The sequence below is a fragment of the Saimiri boliviensis genome, chromosome 14, assembly GCF_048565385.1.
Source record: "Saimiri boliviensis isolate mSaiBol1 chromosome 14, mSaiBol1.pri, whole genome shotgun sequence".
Lineage (NCBI taxonomy): Eukaryota > Metazoa > Chordata > Mammalia > Primates > Cebidae > Saimiri > Saimiri boliviensis.
The window spans coordinates 8,158,937-8,176,656 of record NC_133462.1 but is presented as its reverse complement, the minus strand read 5'-3'; the positions used below and the strand labels follow the sequence as shown (position 1 = coordinate 8,176,656).

The 17,720-nt window shown below is 58.8% G+C and overlaps 2 protein-coding genes across 9 annotated transcripts; both read right to left on the bottom strand.

Annotated features, from left to right (window-relative positions):
- Positions 1–155: 155 nt before the first annotated feature.
- On the bottom strand, positions 156–7,663 carry PNKP (polynucleotide kinase 3'-phosphatase). 3 transcript variants are annotated; one of them, XM_010351100.3, is made up of 17 exons: positions 7,258–7,663; positions 6,842–7,006; positions 6,172–6,218; positions 4,590–4,889; positions 3,087–3,166; positions 2,942–2,999; positions 2,753–2,860; positions 2,458–2,529; positions 1,574–1,622; positions 1,403–1,473; positions 1,240–1,332; positions 1,064–1,160; positions 922–983; positions 717–826; positions 548–635; positions 397–458; positions 156–315 (listed from the first exon to the last, which is right to left on the bottom strand). In XM_010351100.3, the coding sequence occupies exons 2-17, from the start codon at positions 6,990–6,992 to the stop codon at positions 198–200; spliced, it is 1,566 nt and encodes a 521-aa protein (XP_010349402.1). In that variant the 5' UTR covers positions 6,993–7,006; positions 7,258–7,663; the 3' UTR covers positions 156–197. The 3 variants fall into 3 exon arrangements, with proteins under 3 accessions (XP_010349402.1, XP_074242158.1, XP_010349403.1); XM_074386057.1 differs by lacking the exon at positions 7,258–7,663 and having other exon boundaries at positions 6,842–7,218; XM_010351101.3 differs by lacking the exons at positions 4,590–4,889; positions 7,258–7,663 and having other exon boundaries at positions 6,842–7,218.
- A 1,171-nt stretch (positions 7,664–8,834) lies between these two features.
- AKT1S1 (AKT1 substrate 1) lies at positions 8,835–17,658 on the bottom strand. Of its 6 annotated transcripts, none has more exons than XM_074386060.1 (6): positions 16,692–17,658; positions 13,491–13,638; positions 12,772–13,157; positions 11,502–11,579; positions 11,241–11,410; positions 8,835–9,813 (listed from the first exon to the last, which is right to left on the bottom strand). In XM_074386060.1, the coding sequence occupies exons 3-6, from the start codon at positions 13,148–13,150 to the stop codon at positions 9,670–9,672; spliced, it is 771 nt and encodes a 256-aa protein (XP_074242161.1). In that variant the 5' UTR covers positions 13,151–13,157; positions 13,491–13,638; positions 16,692–17,658; the 3' UTR covers positions 8,835–9,669. The 6 variants fall into 6 exon arrangements, with proteins under 6 accessions (XP_074242161.1, XP_074242160.1, XP_074242163.1 ...); XM_074386059.1 differs by lacking the exon at positions 13,491–13,638 and having other exon boundaries at positions 16,692–16,857; positions 17,352–17,658; XM_074386062.1 differs by lacking the exon at positions 16,692–17,658 and adding an exon at positions 16,194–16,591.
- Between the last annotated feature and the right edge of the window lie 62 nt (positions 17,659–17,720).

Sequence of the window (17,720 nt, the reverse complement as noted above, 5' to 3'; positions counted from 1 at the left end):
CGGTCTGTAACGTACCCGTGCTGGGAATCTGTTCTGTGGGGCCCCAACTGTTGTTACCTGAAAATGTCCCGAGAGCCTCCATCCACGTGACAAACTGCCAGGCCTGGGTCCCTCCCCTATGCGACCACCCTCCTCCCAGCAACAGGCCGGCCAAGTTCAAAGAGAAACAGCATTTATTATGGAGGGGAGCTGGGGGGTCAGCCCTCGGAGAACTGGCAATACAGCCGCTCCAGCCTCGGCTCCAGGCTCAGGCGGAATGGGATCTCCAGGATGGCCGCGAAGCCTTCCGCCAGCGTCGGGGCCTCGAACTGCTTCCTGGCAGTGGTGAGGACAGTGAGGGACAGCCCAGCTTATGGGGCCAGCTGACACCCTGCACCCTGCGGGCCCCAACCCTACCTGTAGCCGTACATGACCACGTCTGACACAGGGGCGTGGGAGGAGTCTGTCATCTCGCGGAACTGGGGGGACAAAGGGGACAGCAGGCCCAGGGGTCATGGGAGGGGGGGGTGGGGGTGCAGGCTGGGGTGTCTGGGCCAAGCGGGCTCACCCGGTTGTTGTGGCGCGCCTGCTCTAGAGTGGCAGTGAAGAGGAAGCAGCGGCAGGGGACGCCCGCAGCCCGGGCACACTGGACGTATCTGTGGGGGAGGAGCCAAATGTGCAGGCCCCCCACTCCAGGCCACCCCACATCCCGCCACAGCGCACCCCAGTTCCACTACCTGGCGCGGCTTGAGGCGTCCGGGTTTGTGTTGTCGATGGCAACCCGTTTCCCTTGCTTCAGGGCCATCTCACAGGCGGTCACACAGCGCTGCCAGGAACCCAGTGTGTCCTGGGGGCACGAGGGATCACAAACGGGGTTGAGGGGGGAGGCAATGCTGGAGGGAAGTGCCCCCAACAAGCTGAGAGGTGAAAGAACTGACATACCCTGTTCACGTGGACGTATCCGGCCGACACAAGGTGCTCCTTGAGGAAGGAGGACTTCCCGGCTGTGTGGGAAGCAGGGTTGGTGGGTGGCCTGGGACCCAGGCGGGGCTCAGCGCATCCCCAGGACGGGCCGGGCACTCACCCCCAGGGAATCCCACGGCGACAACCACCTCTGGGCTAGAGCTCAGGAGGGCCCTGGACTCCGGGAGGCACAGAGGCCCCGAGCGGGCAACAGTTCTCTGCGAGGGGTGGGACACGTGCGTGAGACCCCCTCCGTCCTGATCCCGGGAGCCCTCCCCCTCCCCCCCAGGGCCTCACCGGGTCAAAGGCGGGGAGCTCGAAGCCAGCCACTGGCCAGTTCAGGAAGAACTCCTCAGGCGTGGCGAAGGGCAGGCCGAGGTTGAGGGCAAACTGGGGGCGGGGACAGACGTCAGACACTGGCATCCAGGGTCGGGCTTGGGGCGGGGGCAAGGGGCCTCACCAGGCGGTCGGCGCAGGAGAAGTCTTTCTTCTTTCGTCCTGGGGCCCAATTAGCCGGGCGTCCGGCCGCGTCTGGAACACACAGGACACCCCGTCTCCACCAGGCAGCTCGGAGGGAGGGAGGGAGGGAGGGAGGGTCCCCGCCCGCCCTGAGCAGCCCCCAGGCCCTTACCTCCCACGAAGATGCTGTCGGCGATGGCGATGGGCGTGCCCTCGTTGGCCTACAGGAGACGGCAGTGAGGAGGCCCTGCCCACAGCTGTCCACCGCAGGACAGGGCTGCTCCGCCTGGTCCGTGCCCCGCATCAGGCCTCCTCTTCTGACCTTCCGTGTCCCCACCGTCCTACCACTTCCCACCCTGCTCCCGGCCCTCCTGGTCTCCACGAAGCCCCCTCCCTCCTGGCTTCCGTCCCCGCCCGTTCCCCACACGGCCGCCAGAGGGCGCCTGCCCAGCTTCAGATCCTGCCTCCCTCAGGGCAAAAGTAGTGCCCTCCCTGTGGCCCTGTCCTCTCCCGTCCCTTGCTCAGGGCCAGCTGCATGGGCCACTCTGTCCCTAACCAGCCCAGCCTAGGGGCTGCCTCAGGGCCTTTGCACTTGCTGTCACTCCCACAGGGACCACTTTCCCCAGGTGTCCATGTGGCTCCCTCCTTGCCCTGCCTTAAGCCTTTCCAAAGATGTCACCTCCTCAGAGGCCATCCCTGCCCATCAGGGCTGAAACGATGCCTGCTTTCTCCACCTCCTTCCCTCCCGCTGTTTCACACGCTAGTCTGCCCATCGGGTTCCCCTGGACGAGGCTGTCCTGGTCACTGGTATTTTCAGTTCTAGAATGTGCTAAACTTTACAACAAACGAAGAAAGATGAACAGCTTCTCTCTCCACTACTCTGATTTAGAACATTTAGGCGCACTGGCCTCAAACCAACACCTAGAATGTGACAGCAAAAAACAGAAGGCGGGACCGAGAGAGGACAGAAGGAGGGAGGAGGCTGGAACCAGAGACCTGGAAGTGAGGGGCTGGTGCGGGGGAGAGGAGGGAGGCTGGGCAGGCTGAGAGGCTCACCTGTTCCTGCAGATGGTCCCACATGCCCGTCACTGGCTTCCGGTACAAGCCTGTGTGCGTGGCCACCAGCACCTGTGGATGGGAGGGGCCCCCAGCCTCAGCTCCCACTCAGGCACCTACAGGATGCTAATGCAGCCCTCATCCACACAAGCAGAGCTAAAGCATTTGTAGTTGATGATGGGTTCCTATCAGCGTCACCCCTGAGGCCTCCACCCCACCCACTCCGGGGTCTGACACCCTCTCTCTGCATCTCTTGTCCTCCCACATCGCCCCTCAGTCTCCCTTCCAGCCATACCTGGAAAGGAACCCCCAGCTTCTCCACCACAGCCTCCACCTTGGCCTTGAACTCCTCGGCTGGCAGCTTCCGACGCCCGATGCTCATCTGGTTGGTGAAGATCACTAGCTGGGGAGCAGAGGGTCTCACCAGGTGCCCTGCTCACCAGGGCCCTGGGCGCGTGCCCATGGAGGCACCGCCTGCGTGTACCTTGTAGCCTTTAGCTTCCAGCTCCCGGAGCTTACGAGGAATCTCTGGGTACAAGATCCTAGGGCAGGTAGGAAGCGGTGGGGTTGACCCGGGGCCAGAGGTGGACTCCAGGCCTCACTCACTCCCTTCTTTTGCCTCTTATCACCTCCAGTCACTGGGGCCAGTGGGGAAGACCTTCCCAGAGCGTGTGGTGATCAGGGTCCCATCCAGATCAAAGCCAGCCACCTGGTGTCACCAAGGAAAGAGGAATAGCAGCACTGTGACACCTCTGACCCTCCCCACCCCACTCACAGGCTGACTCACACCAACCCTGCCAGGCAGGGTGTTACCACTGCCATCTCACAAATGGGGAAACTGAGTCACAGAGCACCTCCATGTCAGGTATCCATGATGCCGCGGAGTGCAGCCAGATATTGTAATCTCACTGTCTCCTGTTACTTCCTATGCCCCCGACCCCAGGATTGCAGTCTTTAAAATGTGGGTTGGCCAGGTGCGGTGGCTCAAGCCTGTAATCCCAGCACTTTGGGAGGCCGAGGCGGGTGGATCACGAGGTCAAGAGATCGAGACCACCCTGGTCAACATGGTGAAACCCCGTCTCTACTAAAAATACCAAAAAAAACTAGCTGGGCATGGTGGCGCGTGCCTGTAATCCCAGCTACTCAGGAGGCTGAGGCAGGAGAATTGCCTGAACCCAGGAGGCGGAGGTTGCGGTGAGCTGAGATCGTGCCATTGCACTCGAGTCTGGGTAACAAGAGTGAAACACCGTCTCAAAAAAAAAAAAAAAAAAAATGTGGGTTAAGGTCTTACCCAGCCGCCTCTTTCCCCTGGACGCCTCCACCCCGGAGGCCTAATAACAGTGAAAATAGGCTGAGTGCAGTGGCTCACGCCTGTAATCCCAGCACTTTGGGAGGCTGAGGCTGGTGGATCACGAGGTCAGGAGATCAGGACCATCCTGGCTAACACGGTGAAAACCTGTCTCTACTAAAAATATAAAAAAATTAGCCGGGCACGGTGGTGGCATGCCGCCTGTTCCACCTACCTAGGAGGCTCAGGCAGGAGAACTGCTTGAACCCCAGAGGCAAAGGCTGCAGTGTGCCCAGATGACATTACTGCACTCCAGCCTGGGCAACCAAGCAAGACTCCGTGTCAAAAAAAAAAAAAAAAAGGGGGGGATCCCCCCCAATCTTCTCCTCCTGTCCTCCAGCTCGCAGGGCCCCCCTCGCCTTCCAAAAAAAAAATTATAATAATGGAAATAAAAATAGGAGCAAAGCTTTGGGTGCTAACTGCCTGTCAAGGACGATGCCACGTGCTTTTTATCGAATCAGCATCACAGAGATGGGAGACATGGGACTCCGAATGTGGCAGTAACAGCATTTGACCTCAAGTCTCTCGACCTAAAAAATACTCATAATTGCTCCTATTCAGACGGTCATGGTCATTGCTGATTCCTGGGTGGTCACCGTGGGTCATGCAGGAGCTGACATACATTCTTTTCCCCACTGCTTCCAATGACCCCGGTGTTTGTCATTAGGCCCATTTCTGAGAAGAGTAAGTAAAGGCTAAAAGGAAGTTGAGATACAGCACACAACCAACCTAGGACTGAATCCCAGTCTGTGGCAGCTCCCTCAGGCCCCGGCGTGCCCCTCACCTTGCTCTGGGGTTTCACCCCCACTGCGGTGAACACTAGCAACTTCTCCAAGTTCTCCCAGCCGGGGGATGACTTCCGAATCCGCTTCTTCAGTGGCTCAGGATCCCTCTTTTCCTCTTGGGACACCGGAGGGGTGCCAGGTGGAGTATCTGGCCGGGCTTCTGGTGTGCGGGTCTCTTCCCAGCGCAGGGTCAGTGGGTGGAGGCCATTGACCAAATACAGTGTGTCCCCCACCCCCAGAGAGCCCTCCAACCCCGGCTTCAACTCCTGGGTCCCGGCAGTTGAGGGGTTAACACCCAGCTGCAGAGGGAGAGGGAGGAGCTGAGACTGGCTCCCCCCACCGGGAGCCTCCTCCAATCAAATACCCAGCAGAAAGACCTGCCTTTCCCCACCACTAATGAGACCCTTAAGCCCCACCTCTTCCCGCCGTAGCACCAATCAGGGCTTTGGAAAGGTTACAGGTTTCCAGCCCGGCCCAATTTCTTTTTTTCTTTTTTCTTTTTCTTTTTTTTTTTGGGAGACAAGTGTCTTGTTTTGTCGCCCAGGTTGGAGTGCAGTGGTGCAATCTCGGCTCACTGCAACCTCTGCCTCCCAGTTTGAAAAGATTCACCTGCGTCAGCCACCCGAGTAGCTGGGATTACAGGCACCTGCCACCACGCCCGGCTAATTTTTGTATTTTTAGTAGAGACACGGGGTTTCGCCATGTTGGCCAGGCTGGTCACGAACTCCTGAGCTCAGGTGATCGCGCCCGCCTGAGCCTCCCCAAGTGCTGGGATTACAGGCGTGAGTTAACGCGCCTGGCCGCCTTGTCCAATTTCGAACGGATTTGACGGGTATCCACCCCGTTAAAACGAGCAACACTTCTTTCTTTACTGGACACGCCCCCTTCTCTCCGAGCCGTTTTTCTTTTCCTTTTTGAGACAGGTTCTCGCTCTGTCACCTAGGCTGGAGTACAGCGTGGTGATCACCGCTGACTGCAGCCTTGACCTACTGGGCTCAAAGGATCCTACCGCGTCAGCCACCCGATTAGCCGAGACAAGGACGCGCCATCATCCCTGGCTAATTTATTTATTTATTTATTTATTTTTTTTTAGACGGAGTTTCGCTCTTGTTACCCAGGCTGGAGTGCAATGGCGCGATCTCGGCTCACCGCAACCTCCGCCTCCTGAGTTCAGGCAATTCTCCTGCCTCAGCCTCCTGAGTAGCTGGGATTACAGGCACACGCCACCCATGCCCAGCTAATTTTTTGTATTTTTAGTAGAGACGGGGTTTCACCATGTTGACCAAGGATGGTCTCGTTCTCTTGACCTCGTGATCCACCCGCCTCAGCCTCCCAAAGTGCTGGGATTACAGGCTTGAGCCACCGCGCCCGGCTCCCTGGCTAATTTTTTTTAGAGAGCGGTTTCACCCGGGTTCAAGCGATCCGCCCACCTGGGCCTCCCAAACTGCTGAAATTACAGGCGTGAGCCAACACACCAGGTCCCAATCAAGATTTTCCTAATGTAACCTTTCACTGATGGCTTGCAATTCCTCCCCAAATCCCATCCCCAAGCGTTACTGCCCCTTGCAGAGGCACTGATACCTGTTTCACTGCCACTGTCCGGGTCTCAGGATCTGCGACCAGCTCCACTGAGGATTGAAGGGGTGAAGTCAGGATTTGTATCCTTGTATGATTGGTTCCCTCATTTCTAGGGAGTGCGGCATGCCTCAGGCTACAGCGTCCGTCCATTCGGGAGGGAGTAGGAGGCAGTTTATTTCTACCTGGGACTGGCTGCTTGACATGCCGTAGCCAGACAGTGGCACTGGGATTGCCTGACACTGGTCCTTGCAAAGGACAGAGAGGTACTTTTCTCTGTACAACTGGTTTCCTCCTTGACAAAAAATGTAGCTAGATGCAAGTCTGGGGCTTGGCCTGTTACCGTCCATCCCAACCTAGCGACATTTACTTTTCCCCACGGGACCATTTATCTATTTTGACAAGAGTCGTCGTCTGTTTCCAGATTTCCCTATGACCTGAGTATCATCCGCGCAGTAAACATCCTCCCGAAACTGGCTCCATCCCCTCTCCCCGCAAGGATCTCGCTAATTCTAAATCAAGCACAAACGTTCTCTTCCCGTACTCCCTAGAAGAGCGCCTTCCGACTTTGGGGCCGGCTGCACCACGCAATCCCGCGTAGCGGCCAAGCAAGTCCCTCTAAATTGTTCCCGCTTCTGCAGCAGGCCACACCCCCTCGTGCTCAGGCCCCGCTCACCTTGAGTTCTGGAGCACTTCCGGTCCGTGACCTGGGTCAGGGGTCCCCTGCCCAGGACCAGGGCTTGCCCGTCTGAGGGCAGGAAAATTGGAGGCGCTCCCCCTGGGGGGCTCTCGAGCCACAGACGGCCCGGGGCCTCCACCTCGCCCATCCTGGGCGCGGGCCCTAGGAAGCAGGTAAACCGGCCTGAGCGGCGCACTTCCCGAATTTGCTCCAGGAAGTCCCGCCTTCTCCCACCTCCGCTAACAACTTTCCACCGCGCTAACTGCTCCGGAAGTCCCGCCCCCTCGCCCGCCGCGGGTCGCGTCGTTTCCCAGGCGACGATGCGAGCTTCATCTCTCCGCGAGCTGGGATCCTCACTTCCCAGGATACAGGCCGAGAGCCTCGCATGTGCCTCCGTCCCTCCGCGCACTCACCCTGGCCAGCTGCTCGGGCTTACGGCCGCTTCTGACTAGGGAGGTCCTGCCCGAGGCGCCCCGCCTGCAACTCTGCCGGCGGCTCTCAGTTCCTCGGCGGAAAGAAGTGATTTCCCCGGAGGGGGCGGGGCCTGCGTTCCTCCCACAGTAGCCACGCCCCTTCCGTCGACCCTTGGCCCCGACGGTTCCTCGGCAGTGCTGACCTTCATCTCTCTTACTGCAACGCGAGGCTTAGGCCGGTAGCGGGGACTGGATCCTCCGTTCGCAGATTTGTCTCTTTCCACTTTGACTTCTTTTTTTTTTTTTTTTTTGCTTTTTCTTTTTGAGACAGAGTTTTCACCCTTGGTGCCCAGGCTGGAGTGCCATGGCGCTATCTCGGCTCACCGCAGCCTCCGCCTTCCGGGTTCAGGCGATTCTTCCCGCCTCGGCGTCCCAGATAGCTGGGATTACAGGCATGCGCCACCACGTCCGGCTAAGTTTCTATTTTAAGTGCAGACGCGGTTTCTCCATGTTGGTCAGGCTGTTCTCGAACTTCCAACCTCAGGTGATCCGCCCGCCTCAGCCACGCAAAGTTCTGGAATTGCAGGCGCGAGCCACCGCGCCCGGCCATAACTTCTCATTTCCATCTCCGTGGCTGGGGGTAGTTACCACGGGAGTGAGGTTTTTTCCCCACCTGATGGTCATGTCAGTCAAGGAAACCTCCTCCCTCGACAGCGTCCCTAAATCCTTCTTTGGCTTTACCTTGTGTTCTAGTTTCTTCATCTATAAAGGCGATCATCGTTTCCATTTCGTGGGATTACTGTGACGATTAAAGGAGTCAACATGACAAGCACTTTTTAAAATGTCTGGGTGGTATTAAGACCTGTTCCAGTCTTGCTTAGTGTTAGCATTCTTCCAGTGGTGGTCTGGTGGGAGATGACATTTACCTGTCCTGATTTCGGACGTGGTTCCACCTGTTCTGTAACCTCCAGCCATTTTTTCTTTGAGAAGGGGTCTCACTGTGTTGCCCATGCTGATCGCGGCGGCCTCCGAGCGTGGGCTTATAGGCGTGAGGCACCAAGCCCAGCTGCTCCAGTCTTCTTTTAACAAGACTGCCGGCTGGAGTTCCTGGCTTTACTAGTGAATATGTGGGCTCTCGCTCCAACACACCCTCTCAAGATGGGGGTTCCATGGTCACACAAGACTGGAATGGTCTCCATCCCCCTTTCGTATCTATAAATTGGGCACAGAGCCAGGTGCGGTGGGTCACATCTGTAATCCCAGCACTTTGGGAAGCAGACGGGGGGTGAGGGGTGGTGGTGGATCATTTGAGGTCAGTAGTTCGAGACCAGCCTGGCTGACATGGTGAAACCCTGTTTATACTAACAATGCAAAAATTAGCCGGGCGGTAGTGGCGCGCCCCTGCATTCCCAGCTACTGGGGAGGTTGAGGCAGGAGAATTGCTTGAACTTGAGCGACAGTGGGACCCTGTCTCAAAATTTAAAAATAAAATAGGCACAGCAGTTCCAGCCCCCAGCTGTTACACTGATAATCAGACGCCGTAATTCGGTTTTAGAAAATGTTCAATGCAAAACACATTTATCTGTCAGAGGTAAAACTCTTTAATCTCAGAGCGCCCTTCCCAACTGCCGGTCCCCCAACCCCTCACTCTCTCCCCAACACCAGGGCCGGAGAGTGAGGCCCCCTGCCCCCCGCCTTGGGTGGACGAGGGCCCTTTAAGGCACCTGTGGAGGTGGGGAGCGAGGGTCGGGAGCTGGTACCATCCTGGATGCAGGGACGGGCTTCGATTGGCAGGCTGTTGTGGCGATGGATGGAACCAATGAAAGGGGGTGTCAGACGCAGGGACAGTTTGGGGCCATCCCTGAGGGGGTCAGGGGACAAGCTGTCAGGACTTGGGCAAAAACCACCCTAGCCCCAGTAGTGTGAAGAACGTAAATCGAAGGCCCCAGGCCAATTTGGGGAACAGGAGGGCTTGGCCACGCCCCTAGGGAGCTGGAGCTAATCAGGAGGGAGAACTCAAGCCCTTTACAAGATCCGAGCCAACGAAAAAAAAAAAAGAGCTGCTCAGCGACTAGGGGATGGAGCCAATGCCGTGCGAGCAAAGGCCTTGTCGCTAGGCAGAAAACAACGGAGTTGACCCGTTTAGGGATTAGAACGGAGCGAGCCAATCCCTTAATAGAAGGAATCTGTCGCTGGGCAGAGAGAGGCGACAGATGCAATCGAGAAAAGGGACATATCCCGCTCCTCGGCGCTGGAAGTCGCAGGCCGGAAGGGCAGCGGGGATTGGCAGAGACGGGTCAATCCTGGGGGTGGGGGGGCTCCCAGATCGGCCTCGGCTTGGCGGGCCCCGGGCATGGGGCGGGGAAGTGTGGGGCGGGGCGGACGCGGCCCGGGACGTTCCTGCCCCGGGCCTCAGTATTTCCGCTTCAGCTTCTGAAAGTCGCTGGTGTTAAGCCGCGGCCGTGGCAGGTCCCCGAAGACCTGGGTGTCCTCGGCCTCCCGCAACACCAGCGCGCGCATGCTCGCCGCGATACGGTCCAGGTCGGGCGAGGAGGGCTGCGGGAACGGCAACGGGGCGAGGTCAGCGCCGGTATGGCCACCCCTGCACCCACACGCAGCCCGGGCGTGCGCCCTGGCCCCAAGCCCACTCCTTGCACGTCCCCACCCTGCCGCTTGTGCCTAGCGATGCCCACTGCCAGCAGTGCTCTTCCCCGTCTTGCTCCGCGTAGGAACACTTCTTACCTGGTTCAGACACCACCTCCACGAAGCCTTCCTGCCCCTCTCCCCCTCCCCTTCTTGGCCTGGGACATTGCCTCCTACACATTGGAAACGCTGTTGTCTGCTAGCCTTTAAGGTTGTGTGCACTGTCTCATGTCTGAGGATCTGGGCTGGGGTTTCAGTCATGTTCCAATCAGACCTCTGCCGCCAACTAGCTGTGAGCAAGAGGTTTTGCTTCCCTAGGCCTCAGTCTCCCCTTCTGAGAAATGGGGTGGGCAACAGGATCTCTCTGTGAGGGCCGAGATAATCAGCTGTTATTGCTGTATCATGTGGCCACTGCTGTGCAGAAAGGATCCCTCCCTGTGTCAGCCCCACCAAGGAGCGGTCCTGCCATTCTGCCTGCAGCTCCAGCACCTAGTCCTGCCTCCACTACAGCCCTGACACCCTGAGCTGGGCCTGTCCCCTTGCCAGATGGGACCCAGAGACCCAGATCAGGAGCTGGACCTGACCAGGGGGAGGCCAGAGCATTCAGTGAACTGTTGCCATGAGTCCCAAACACAGAGAGCAGCAGCAGGTAGACCCTGTCTGCACCGGGCCTGGTTCCTGGTCTTCAGCGCCCACTGCCTTGTGGAGGAAGGAGGGAGGGAGGACGTGACCACTGTGACTGCTGGTTTACACATGAGGACACTGAGTCTGAGAGCAGGGACTGTGGGACCCAGACCTCCTCCCTCAAAGCCCACAGCTTCTTCCTGAAAGGCAGCTGGATTCCAGTCCCAGCTCTGCCCCTCAGGGAAGTAAGTCACATGTCCTCTCACTGCCTCAGTGAGGGGTGAGGAGGACCCACCCCCGGCTAGCCCAGCCCAGGAGCTTCAAACAGGGATGAACGGGACCAGGGGGTGGGACAAATTCTGCAAAGGGCCAGGAATGTGCAGGGTAGGGATGGTAGGTGATCTGAACTCTCCAAGCCTCAGTTTCCCCATCTGGAGGGGATGCCAAAGTACCGGTGCCTTGCCCAGAGCAAGTGTGCTATAAATGGAGACGCTCCTGGAAAGGAGAGGGCTTCTCTGTAAGGCACTAGGACACACGGTAAGGCTGCAGTCGTTAAAACCGCAAGCCTTGGGCCCAAGAACTTGCTTCTTGAGTTTGAGGGGAGGATTCAGTGAGCTTATGGGTGGAAAGCAGCATCCATGCCAGAGGGCTTCCTGGAGGAAGCGGCTCAGGGCTCTTCCAGCTGCCCTCCCTACCTCCCGCCACCTGCCCCTCACCGGCCCATTCTCCTCGTCGGATGACCGTGCCTCTGTCGTCTTCTCCCTGAAGGCCCAGACGGGCACGGACACAGGCAGGGACTTGGCGTACTGCTGTGCGGGCAGGGCTGAGGCCGGGGGGACTGAGCAGGTGGGGGGGCCCGCGGGGGTCTCCTCGCTCAGGCTGCCATCTGAAAGCGAGGGGAAGTTTCAGCTTCTGTCCGTGTCTTTGTGCCAGCCGCCCACCTCCAGGTAGGGAGGGGACCAGCCTGGGACACTGACCGTCTGTGCTCTCGGGGTCCGACTCACAGAAGGGGGGAAGGTCCTGGAGGGTGGCGTCCTCATCCATCACGAAGAGCCCTGTGGATGGTGTGAGTGAGAGGCCCGGGCCAGTGGGCGCCTGGCCACGCTCCGCGTGCACTCCTCCCCAGCCACGGCCCCGGCCCCGGTCCCCGCCTCCCTGCTGAGACCCACTTCCTTCACCTCGAAAACCCTTCCCCTAGCCACCTGCCTGGTCATCGGCAGAAACACACCCTCTATGCATCTGTCACCTTCTCGGCTGCACACAAGGTAGCTAACAGGAAACCGCTACCATCTGTTCGGGACGATGGGACTGAAAATACAGCCTGAGAGAAATATGGGATGGCCGTGACCTCTGTTGACAAATGGAGACCTGGAGGCCCAGAGGGGTTAAGTCACTTGTCGGAGGTCCGATGGCCACTAAGGGACGCCACCAGGATTTGAACCCAGGATGCCTGCCCTCCCCCTCTGTGGATTTTCTCCCACAACAGGTAGGAGGCCGGCCATTAGTAATAACAAAAGCCAGGCGCTGTGGCTCATGCCTGTAATCCCAGCTCTTAAGGAGGCAGAGGCGGGAGGATAGCTTGAGCCCAGGAGTTCGAGACCTGCCTGGGCAATATAGCGAGACACTGTTCTCCACAAAAAGGAAAAAAACAAAAAGACCAAAAAAAAAAAAAAAAAAAAGTAGTAACAACAAACAAGGACCTCCTAGTTACTGCTCAAACTCCTACTCACTCCTCAAAGCCCTAGTGTTACAACCCAGCCTCTGGAAGGATTCAACCCCCAAATGCCCCCCACCAACAGCTGAATGGACCCTCCCCGCTTCCTCGGATGTCGGCCGCATCCCTGACAATTCTTTCACTCCTATCTTGCCTTCCAGTCACTGTGGAAATGACTCTGGTTCTACTCATGCCCTACTCCAGAGCCGCCAACCCTCATCGGGACTCCCAATTCCTTGGCTAGACCGGGAGCCCCTTGAGGAAAGGGCCCAAGTCTGCTCTGTGTCCCGGTGCCCACCACTCCCAACACAGGGCTGGCTCCAGGACCAGTAAGGCTCAGAGTGGGGAAGGGAGTGGCTTCAGATCACACAGCAAGTCCCAGGCAAGCCTGTCTGGCTGTGGGGTCCTGAGACCGCACTTCGACGGAAGTACTCGGCGCTAAGCAGGTCCCACCACCCTCGACCCCAGGAAAGCCTCCTGCGGGGACCTCGCCAAGCGCTGGGCCACACCCGCCCCCGCGCCCGCCGTCTCACCTCCGTTATCGCCGACGTCCAGCCGCTCCCCGGAGGTCTCTGTCTCTGTGGGCTCATCCTCATCCTCCTCGTTGTCCTCCCTGGCCAGGGCAGGCTGGGGCGGGCTGGGTGTGGGGTCGGGTGGCTGTGGTGCCGGTGGGGGTGCGGGAGGCCGGGCGGCGGCGGCAGCCCTGTGCGCCAGCGCGATGTCGTGGAGGCAGCGGCGCGCCGCCTCTGCCAGCGCTCCTCGGCCGTGGGCAGCATAGGCACAGGGACCCGGGCGGGGCGGTGGCGGCGGGGCCGCGGTCAGCAGCACCAGCTCCGTGCCAGTCCGGGCCCGGAAGCGTTCAGCGGCCCCCACCACGGCCTCCCACAGCTCCTCGGGACGCCCCGATGCCATCCGCGCCCTGCGGCCAGAGTAGGACAGAGCGGGCTGAGGCTTGGCTGCCTCCACCACCCACCCAGGGTGTCCGCCTGTTCCCCGGATGGCACTCACCCCTCCACCCACCTGGTCCCAGGGTTGCTGCGTGTCCTCCCCAAACCTGCTACTCCCCCGATTCTCACCATCCAGCCCTCGCAGGCCCAGACCCCGGCGAGCCCTCAGCCCCAGCCCCAGCCCATTCCTCCTGCCACCCTACTCCCTGCCCTGGCCTCTGTTGGAGCGCCAGCCACACGTGAGCAGGGAGTACTGGAAAGGTGGGGAGTTGCAGCAGAGAGGATGCTGAGAGGCAAACGCGCACCTGATTCTGAAGACTGAGAACAAAAAAGCAGAACAGACAGGCACGGTGGCTCACGCCTGCAATCTCAGCACCTTGGGAGGCCACGGCAGGCGGATCACTGAGCCCAGGAGTTCGAGATCAGCCTGGGCAACATGTTGAGATCCCGTCTCTATTTAAAAAAAAAAAAAAAAATTATCTGCTTTGACTCTTTTGTCATGGAGTCTAGAAAATCTGGAATTCCACATGGGGCTTGCACTGACTGACAGGCGATGCCACCCTGTTCCATTGCCCCGGCGTCCCATCCAGAGTGTGGTGCCCAAGTCCCGGGGTGGGGGGCGGTCCTTCTGAACCTGGAGTTCCTGCTACTCCTTGCCAGTCCTCAGGACAGGGTCCCAGGCCCTCAGCCTGGCCCTGGAGGCCCCATGTGTTCTGGCCATCCCTGGCTCCCGGGCCATCCTGCCTCCATGGCCTTCAGAGAACATGGACCCCCCCAACCTGGATCACTCGTGCTCTGTTCCCCACCAACCTTCACTCACCCTAGGGTGGAAGAAACTTTCCCTCACCCCTAGATCCAGCCAGTCCCCTCCTTGGGGGGGGTCCCACCATGTCTGAGTGGCCACCTCCCCAGGACACTTCCTTCCAGAGGGAACTGACTGGTTCCAGGACTGAAGCCTCAGAGTTGGGGCTGAACAAAGGCAAGAAATGGTGCTGGGATTGCTCTGTGCGGGGAAATCCACGTGGCTTTTCCTACAGCACTGCTGTGGCAGGTCCTCTGTCGTCCCTGATCGCCCAGGGTGCATCAGATGACTTCAGGAGCCCATCCAATGCCCTGGGCTTCCTCCATGAGCACTCATGTCACCTGAGCTCGTGACAGCTGTACCCCGCTGCCTCCTGCATCAGACTGTGAATTCCCCCGAAGTAAGGGATTTGTGTTCACAGGACAGGTCGGTCCCAAGCAGACAAGGCAGGGTGCATCTCCTTACCCGGTGAGAAGATGGAGGGCGGGGTGGCTGGGTCCTTGCTCTGACTCTGTGACAAACCTGCTGTGTGACCTTGGACTTCTCACTCACTAGCCCTCTCTGTGCCTCATCTTCTTCCCCTTTAACTCTGGTTAAAGGGGAAGCTGAGCCAGAGCTGTTGGGCTGCGGAAGAGGCTCCTTGGGGAGGCAGTGAGCATACCGTCACTGCAGGGATTCAGGCAGAGCGGTGGTCCAGCACGCCAGGGTGAAGGGAGCAGGGAGTCTGGGGTTGGAAGGAAATCTGCGGGCCCTTTATGACTCACGATCGTGTTTGCTGAGCACCTATTCAGTGCTGGGATTCCACATCTGGCATCTCACCTCCTATCTGACTCACTCAGGGAGTTCAAAGCCCTGAGGGAAGGAAGAGGTTCACCCAGCACTTCCCAGAAGCCATGCCAGGACCAAAGATGGGCTCGACCTTCTCATCCCACCCTATTACCTACGCTACGAGGCAGGAGCTTCAGCTACAGCTCACCCCACTTTGCAGTCACAAACTCAGGCCCAGGGACAGTCAGCACCTTGAAGGGCCCCACAACTGGAAGAGGGAGGGCTGGGACCGGGACTCCGATGACCTAATCCAGAGCCTCTTCTAAATCCTGATCGCCATCCTACCTGCCTTTAGGAGGACAGATGTTGGCCGGGCACCGTGGCTTATACCTGTAGTCCCAGCACTTTGAGAGACTGAGGCTGGTGGATCATGAGGTCAGGAGTTCAAGACCAGCCTGGCCAATATGGTGAAACCTGGTGTCTACTAAAAATACAAAAATTAGCTGGATGTGGTGGTGCACACCTGTAGTCCCAGCTACTTGGGAGGCTGTGGCAGAAGCATCGCTTGAACCTGGAGAAGGAGGTTGCAGTGAGCCAAGATGGCACCACTGCACTCCAAGCCTGGGCGACAGAGCAAGACTCTGTCTCAAAAAAACCAAAAAACAAAAACAGATCTCCTAATCTAGATGGCAAAGTGAGGCTCAGAACTTAGGACACTGGCCAGAAAGCACACAGCTACACAGGGCACGAGTGGAGCTGAAACTGCTGACTGCCCAGCCCCCAAACCCCACTGAACTGGGGTACCCAATGTCTCAAACACACCCCTCACATCCTTCCCACCTGATGAAGGAGGAAACTGAGGCTCAAAGCAAGGAAGTGGCTAGTCCAAAGTCAACTGCCTGCCCATACTAGGCCTGGGCTCTCACTTCCACGGGCCCCCAGCCCCTAATCACATGCGGAGAAGAGGGGGAGCGGGGGTCCCGGAAGAGAATGTCCCGATGAAACTCCCTCCCTGTACTCAATCTTGGAGTAGCCACGAGACTGAAAAGAGTGAAATGGGGTGAGGGGGTTGTGAGGGTTCCAACTCAGGAGACATGAGCAAAAAGGACAGGGCGATTTCCACAGGCCTTTCTGCCGAGGTCCGGGGACACCCTGCAGTCTGTTCCCCGGCAGGAGAGCAGCCAAGACCTGGGGGTCCCTCCTTACCCTTCAGCTTCTAGAGGAGGTCCTGGCTCCTCCAAGGAGCTGAGAGTTGGAGGAAGAACCCGCCCCGATGGACGAGTCTCGTTTAAGATCAGGGAGAGATGAGAGGAAGGTGGGACGTGTTACCCGCAAGAGGGAGGAGGCACGATGTGGCTCTCCTCCTTGGATTCGGGGAGAGAGGAGTGCTAAGGGGAGGGGTGGAACCACTCCCCCGCCGAAATTTTAGTGCCCTCACCCCAAAATATGAGGAACCCTAGCGTGCACGCGGTAGCCGTGGGTGGGGTGAGTGCCTGGGGCCAGGGTCGGCTGCCCAGGGACCGCCCAACCTCGCCCGGGGTCCAGGGAAGATCCACTGGCCGAGGAAAAAAAACAGGAAATCCCGCCCAGGCGGAGGCCAGGACCGGAAGTCCCGCCTTTGGACGGGTGAGGGGGCGCCCCGAGGCCCCCCGAGCCGTCCCCCGACCCCGTGGACCTGGTCCACGGCCCAAGTAGGGATCCCAGGGGTTCTGGACATCGCAAGGTGAGGCTGTCTAGGATTTGCCTCAGGTCAGACAGGATGATTCCCACGGGAGACCCCCTTCCAGCGTTCAGCAAAGGGTCGCTGGCCGACGTCTCCCCTCTGATCTATGCAGGCCATACCCCTCCCGTGAGTCGCTCGCCCTCCCAGCGCCCCACTGCCTCTGGACGGCCAAATCCTCCCCACACCGCGGTTCACAACGCCGCCTCCACTCACGTGCCCGTAGCCAGCATGGCCGGCCCGGCGCCGTCGCCGCCCTCAAAAGACATGGCGGCGCCTTGCGTCACGTCCGTGTAGTTACCCCGCCTCCTCTTCGCATACTCCGCCTCCCTTATCCGGGCCGCCCGAGATCAAGATGGCGGCCACAGGGGCTTCGTCGGAACTAGTGAGCAATCGCGACAGCAGCGTGCCCATAAGAAAAATGGCGAAAGGCAGGCTTTAGTTTTCGTGCCTAGGTATTTCCATTTGCCCCTAACAATAATGGCAGCCCTCAATGCTCATTAATGAATACGGTAAACTAAGGCAAGTGACCTGACGTCCCTCACCCACAATAAACGTCTTCGACAAAAATGGAGGAAATCGGTGCCTGTTAACAACATGGCAGACGACTGGGCTTAATTAGCCCATAGTGTATATGGATTCTCTCTCCCTCCAACCTGCTCCCACATTCAGCAACAACGCTGGCAAAGATCCAACACAACAGCATTTCTTGCTTAGATTTGCCAGGCTTCAAGATGGCGGCTCAGCCTGCTTTCTCGCGACGGTGACTCAGAAATTCGTCTGGGGCCGCTTCGTTTCCGGGGACACTGACGGCTTCATCTCGTCATCCCGAATCCCTCAGTGCCTCTTGCGGTGTACAACTACAGCTCCTCTCACCTCCTCTTCTCTTATCCGTTCTGCTCTTCCAGCACCTCGCTGTCACGCAGAGATGGGACTGCCCCGCATTAACATGGCCTCATCCGGCCTGCTTAGGCCGTGCCCTCGAGCAAAATGGCACCTCCTTGGCTTCGATTCCAGCATACAATATGGAGAAGGAAATCAGCGTTTGGAGGCGTGCTTGCCCCAGCTGGTGCAGCTCTCAGACCCTCCCACTTGTTTACTTCGTGGCGAGAGGGAGAACACTACGCCTGCGCACACTCCGCGGGCAGCTCCACCTCCGGCGTCTGCGCCACGTGACTCCGATACGCCCTTGAGGTTCTAGTGGAATAACCCCCTTCTGAAAGATGGTTTCGCCCACTCCGGCTC

Coding starts and splice junctions, on each gene's coding strand:
- AKT1S1 (XM_003940374.4), bottom strand. CDS start 16,744: ATGTCTTTTGAGGGCGGCGACGGCGCCGGGCCGGCCATGCTGGCTACG. Junction 11,580..12,771: donor GGACGTCGGCGATAACGGAG/GTGAGACGGCGG, acceptor CACCATCCACAG/GGCTCTTCGTGATGGATGAG. Junction 11,411..11,501: donor GGACCCCGAGAGCACAGACG/GTCAGTGTCCCA, acceptor CCTCGCTTTCAG/ATGGCAGCCTGAGCGAGGAG.
- PNKP (XM_010351100.3), bottom strand. CDS start 6,992: ATGGGCGAGGTGGAGGCCCCGGGCCGTCTGTGGCTCGAGAGCCCCCCA. Junction 2,530..2,752: donor AGCTGGGGGTTCCTTTCCAG/GTATGGCTGGAA, acceptor TCCCATCCACAG/GTGCTGGTGGCCACGCACAC. Junction 1,333..1,402: donor TCTCCTGCGCCGACCGCCTG/GTGAGGCCCCTT, acceptor CCCCGCCCCCAG/TTTGCCCTCAACCTCGGCCT.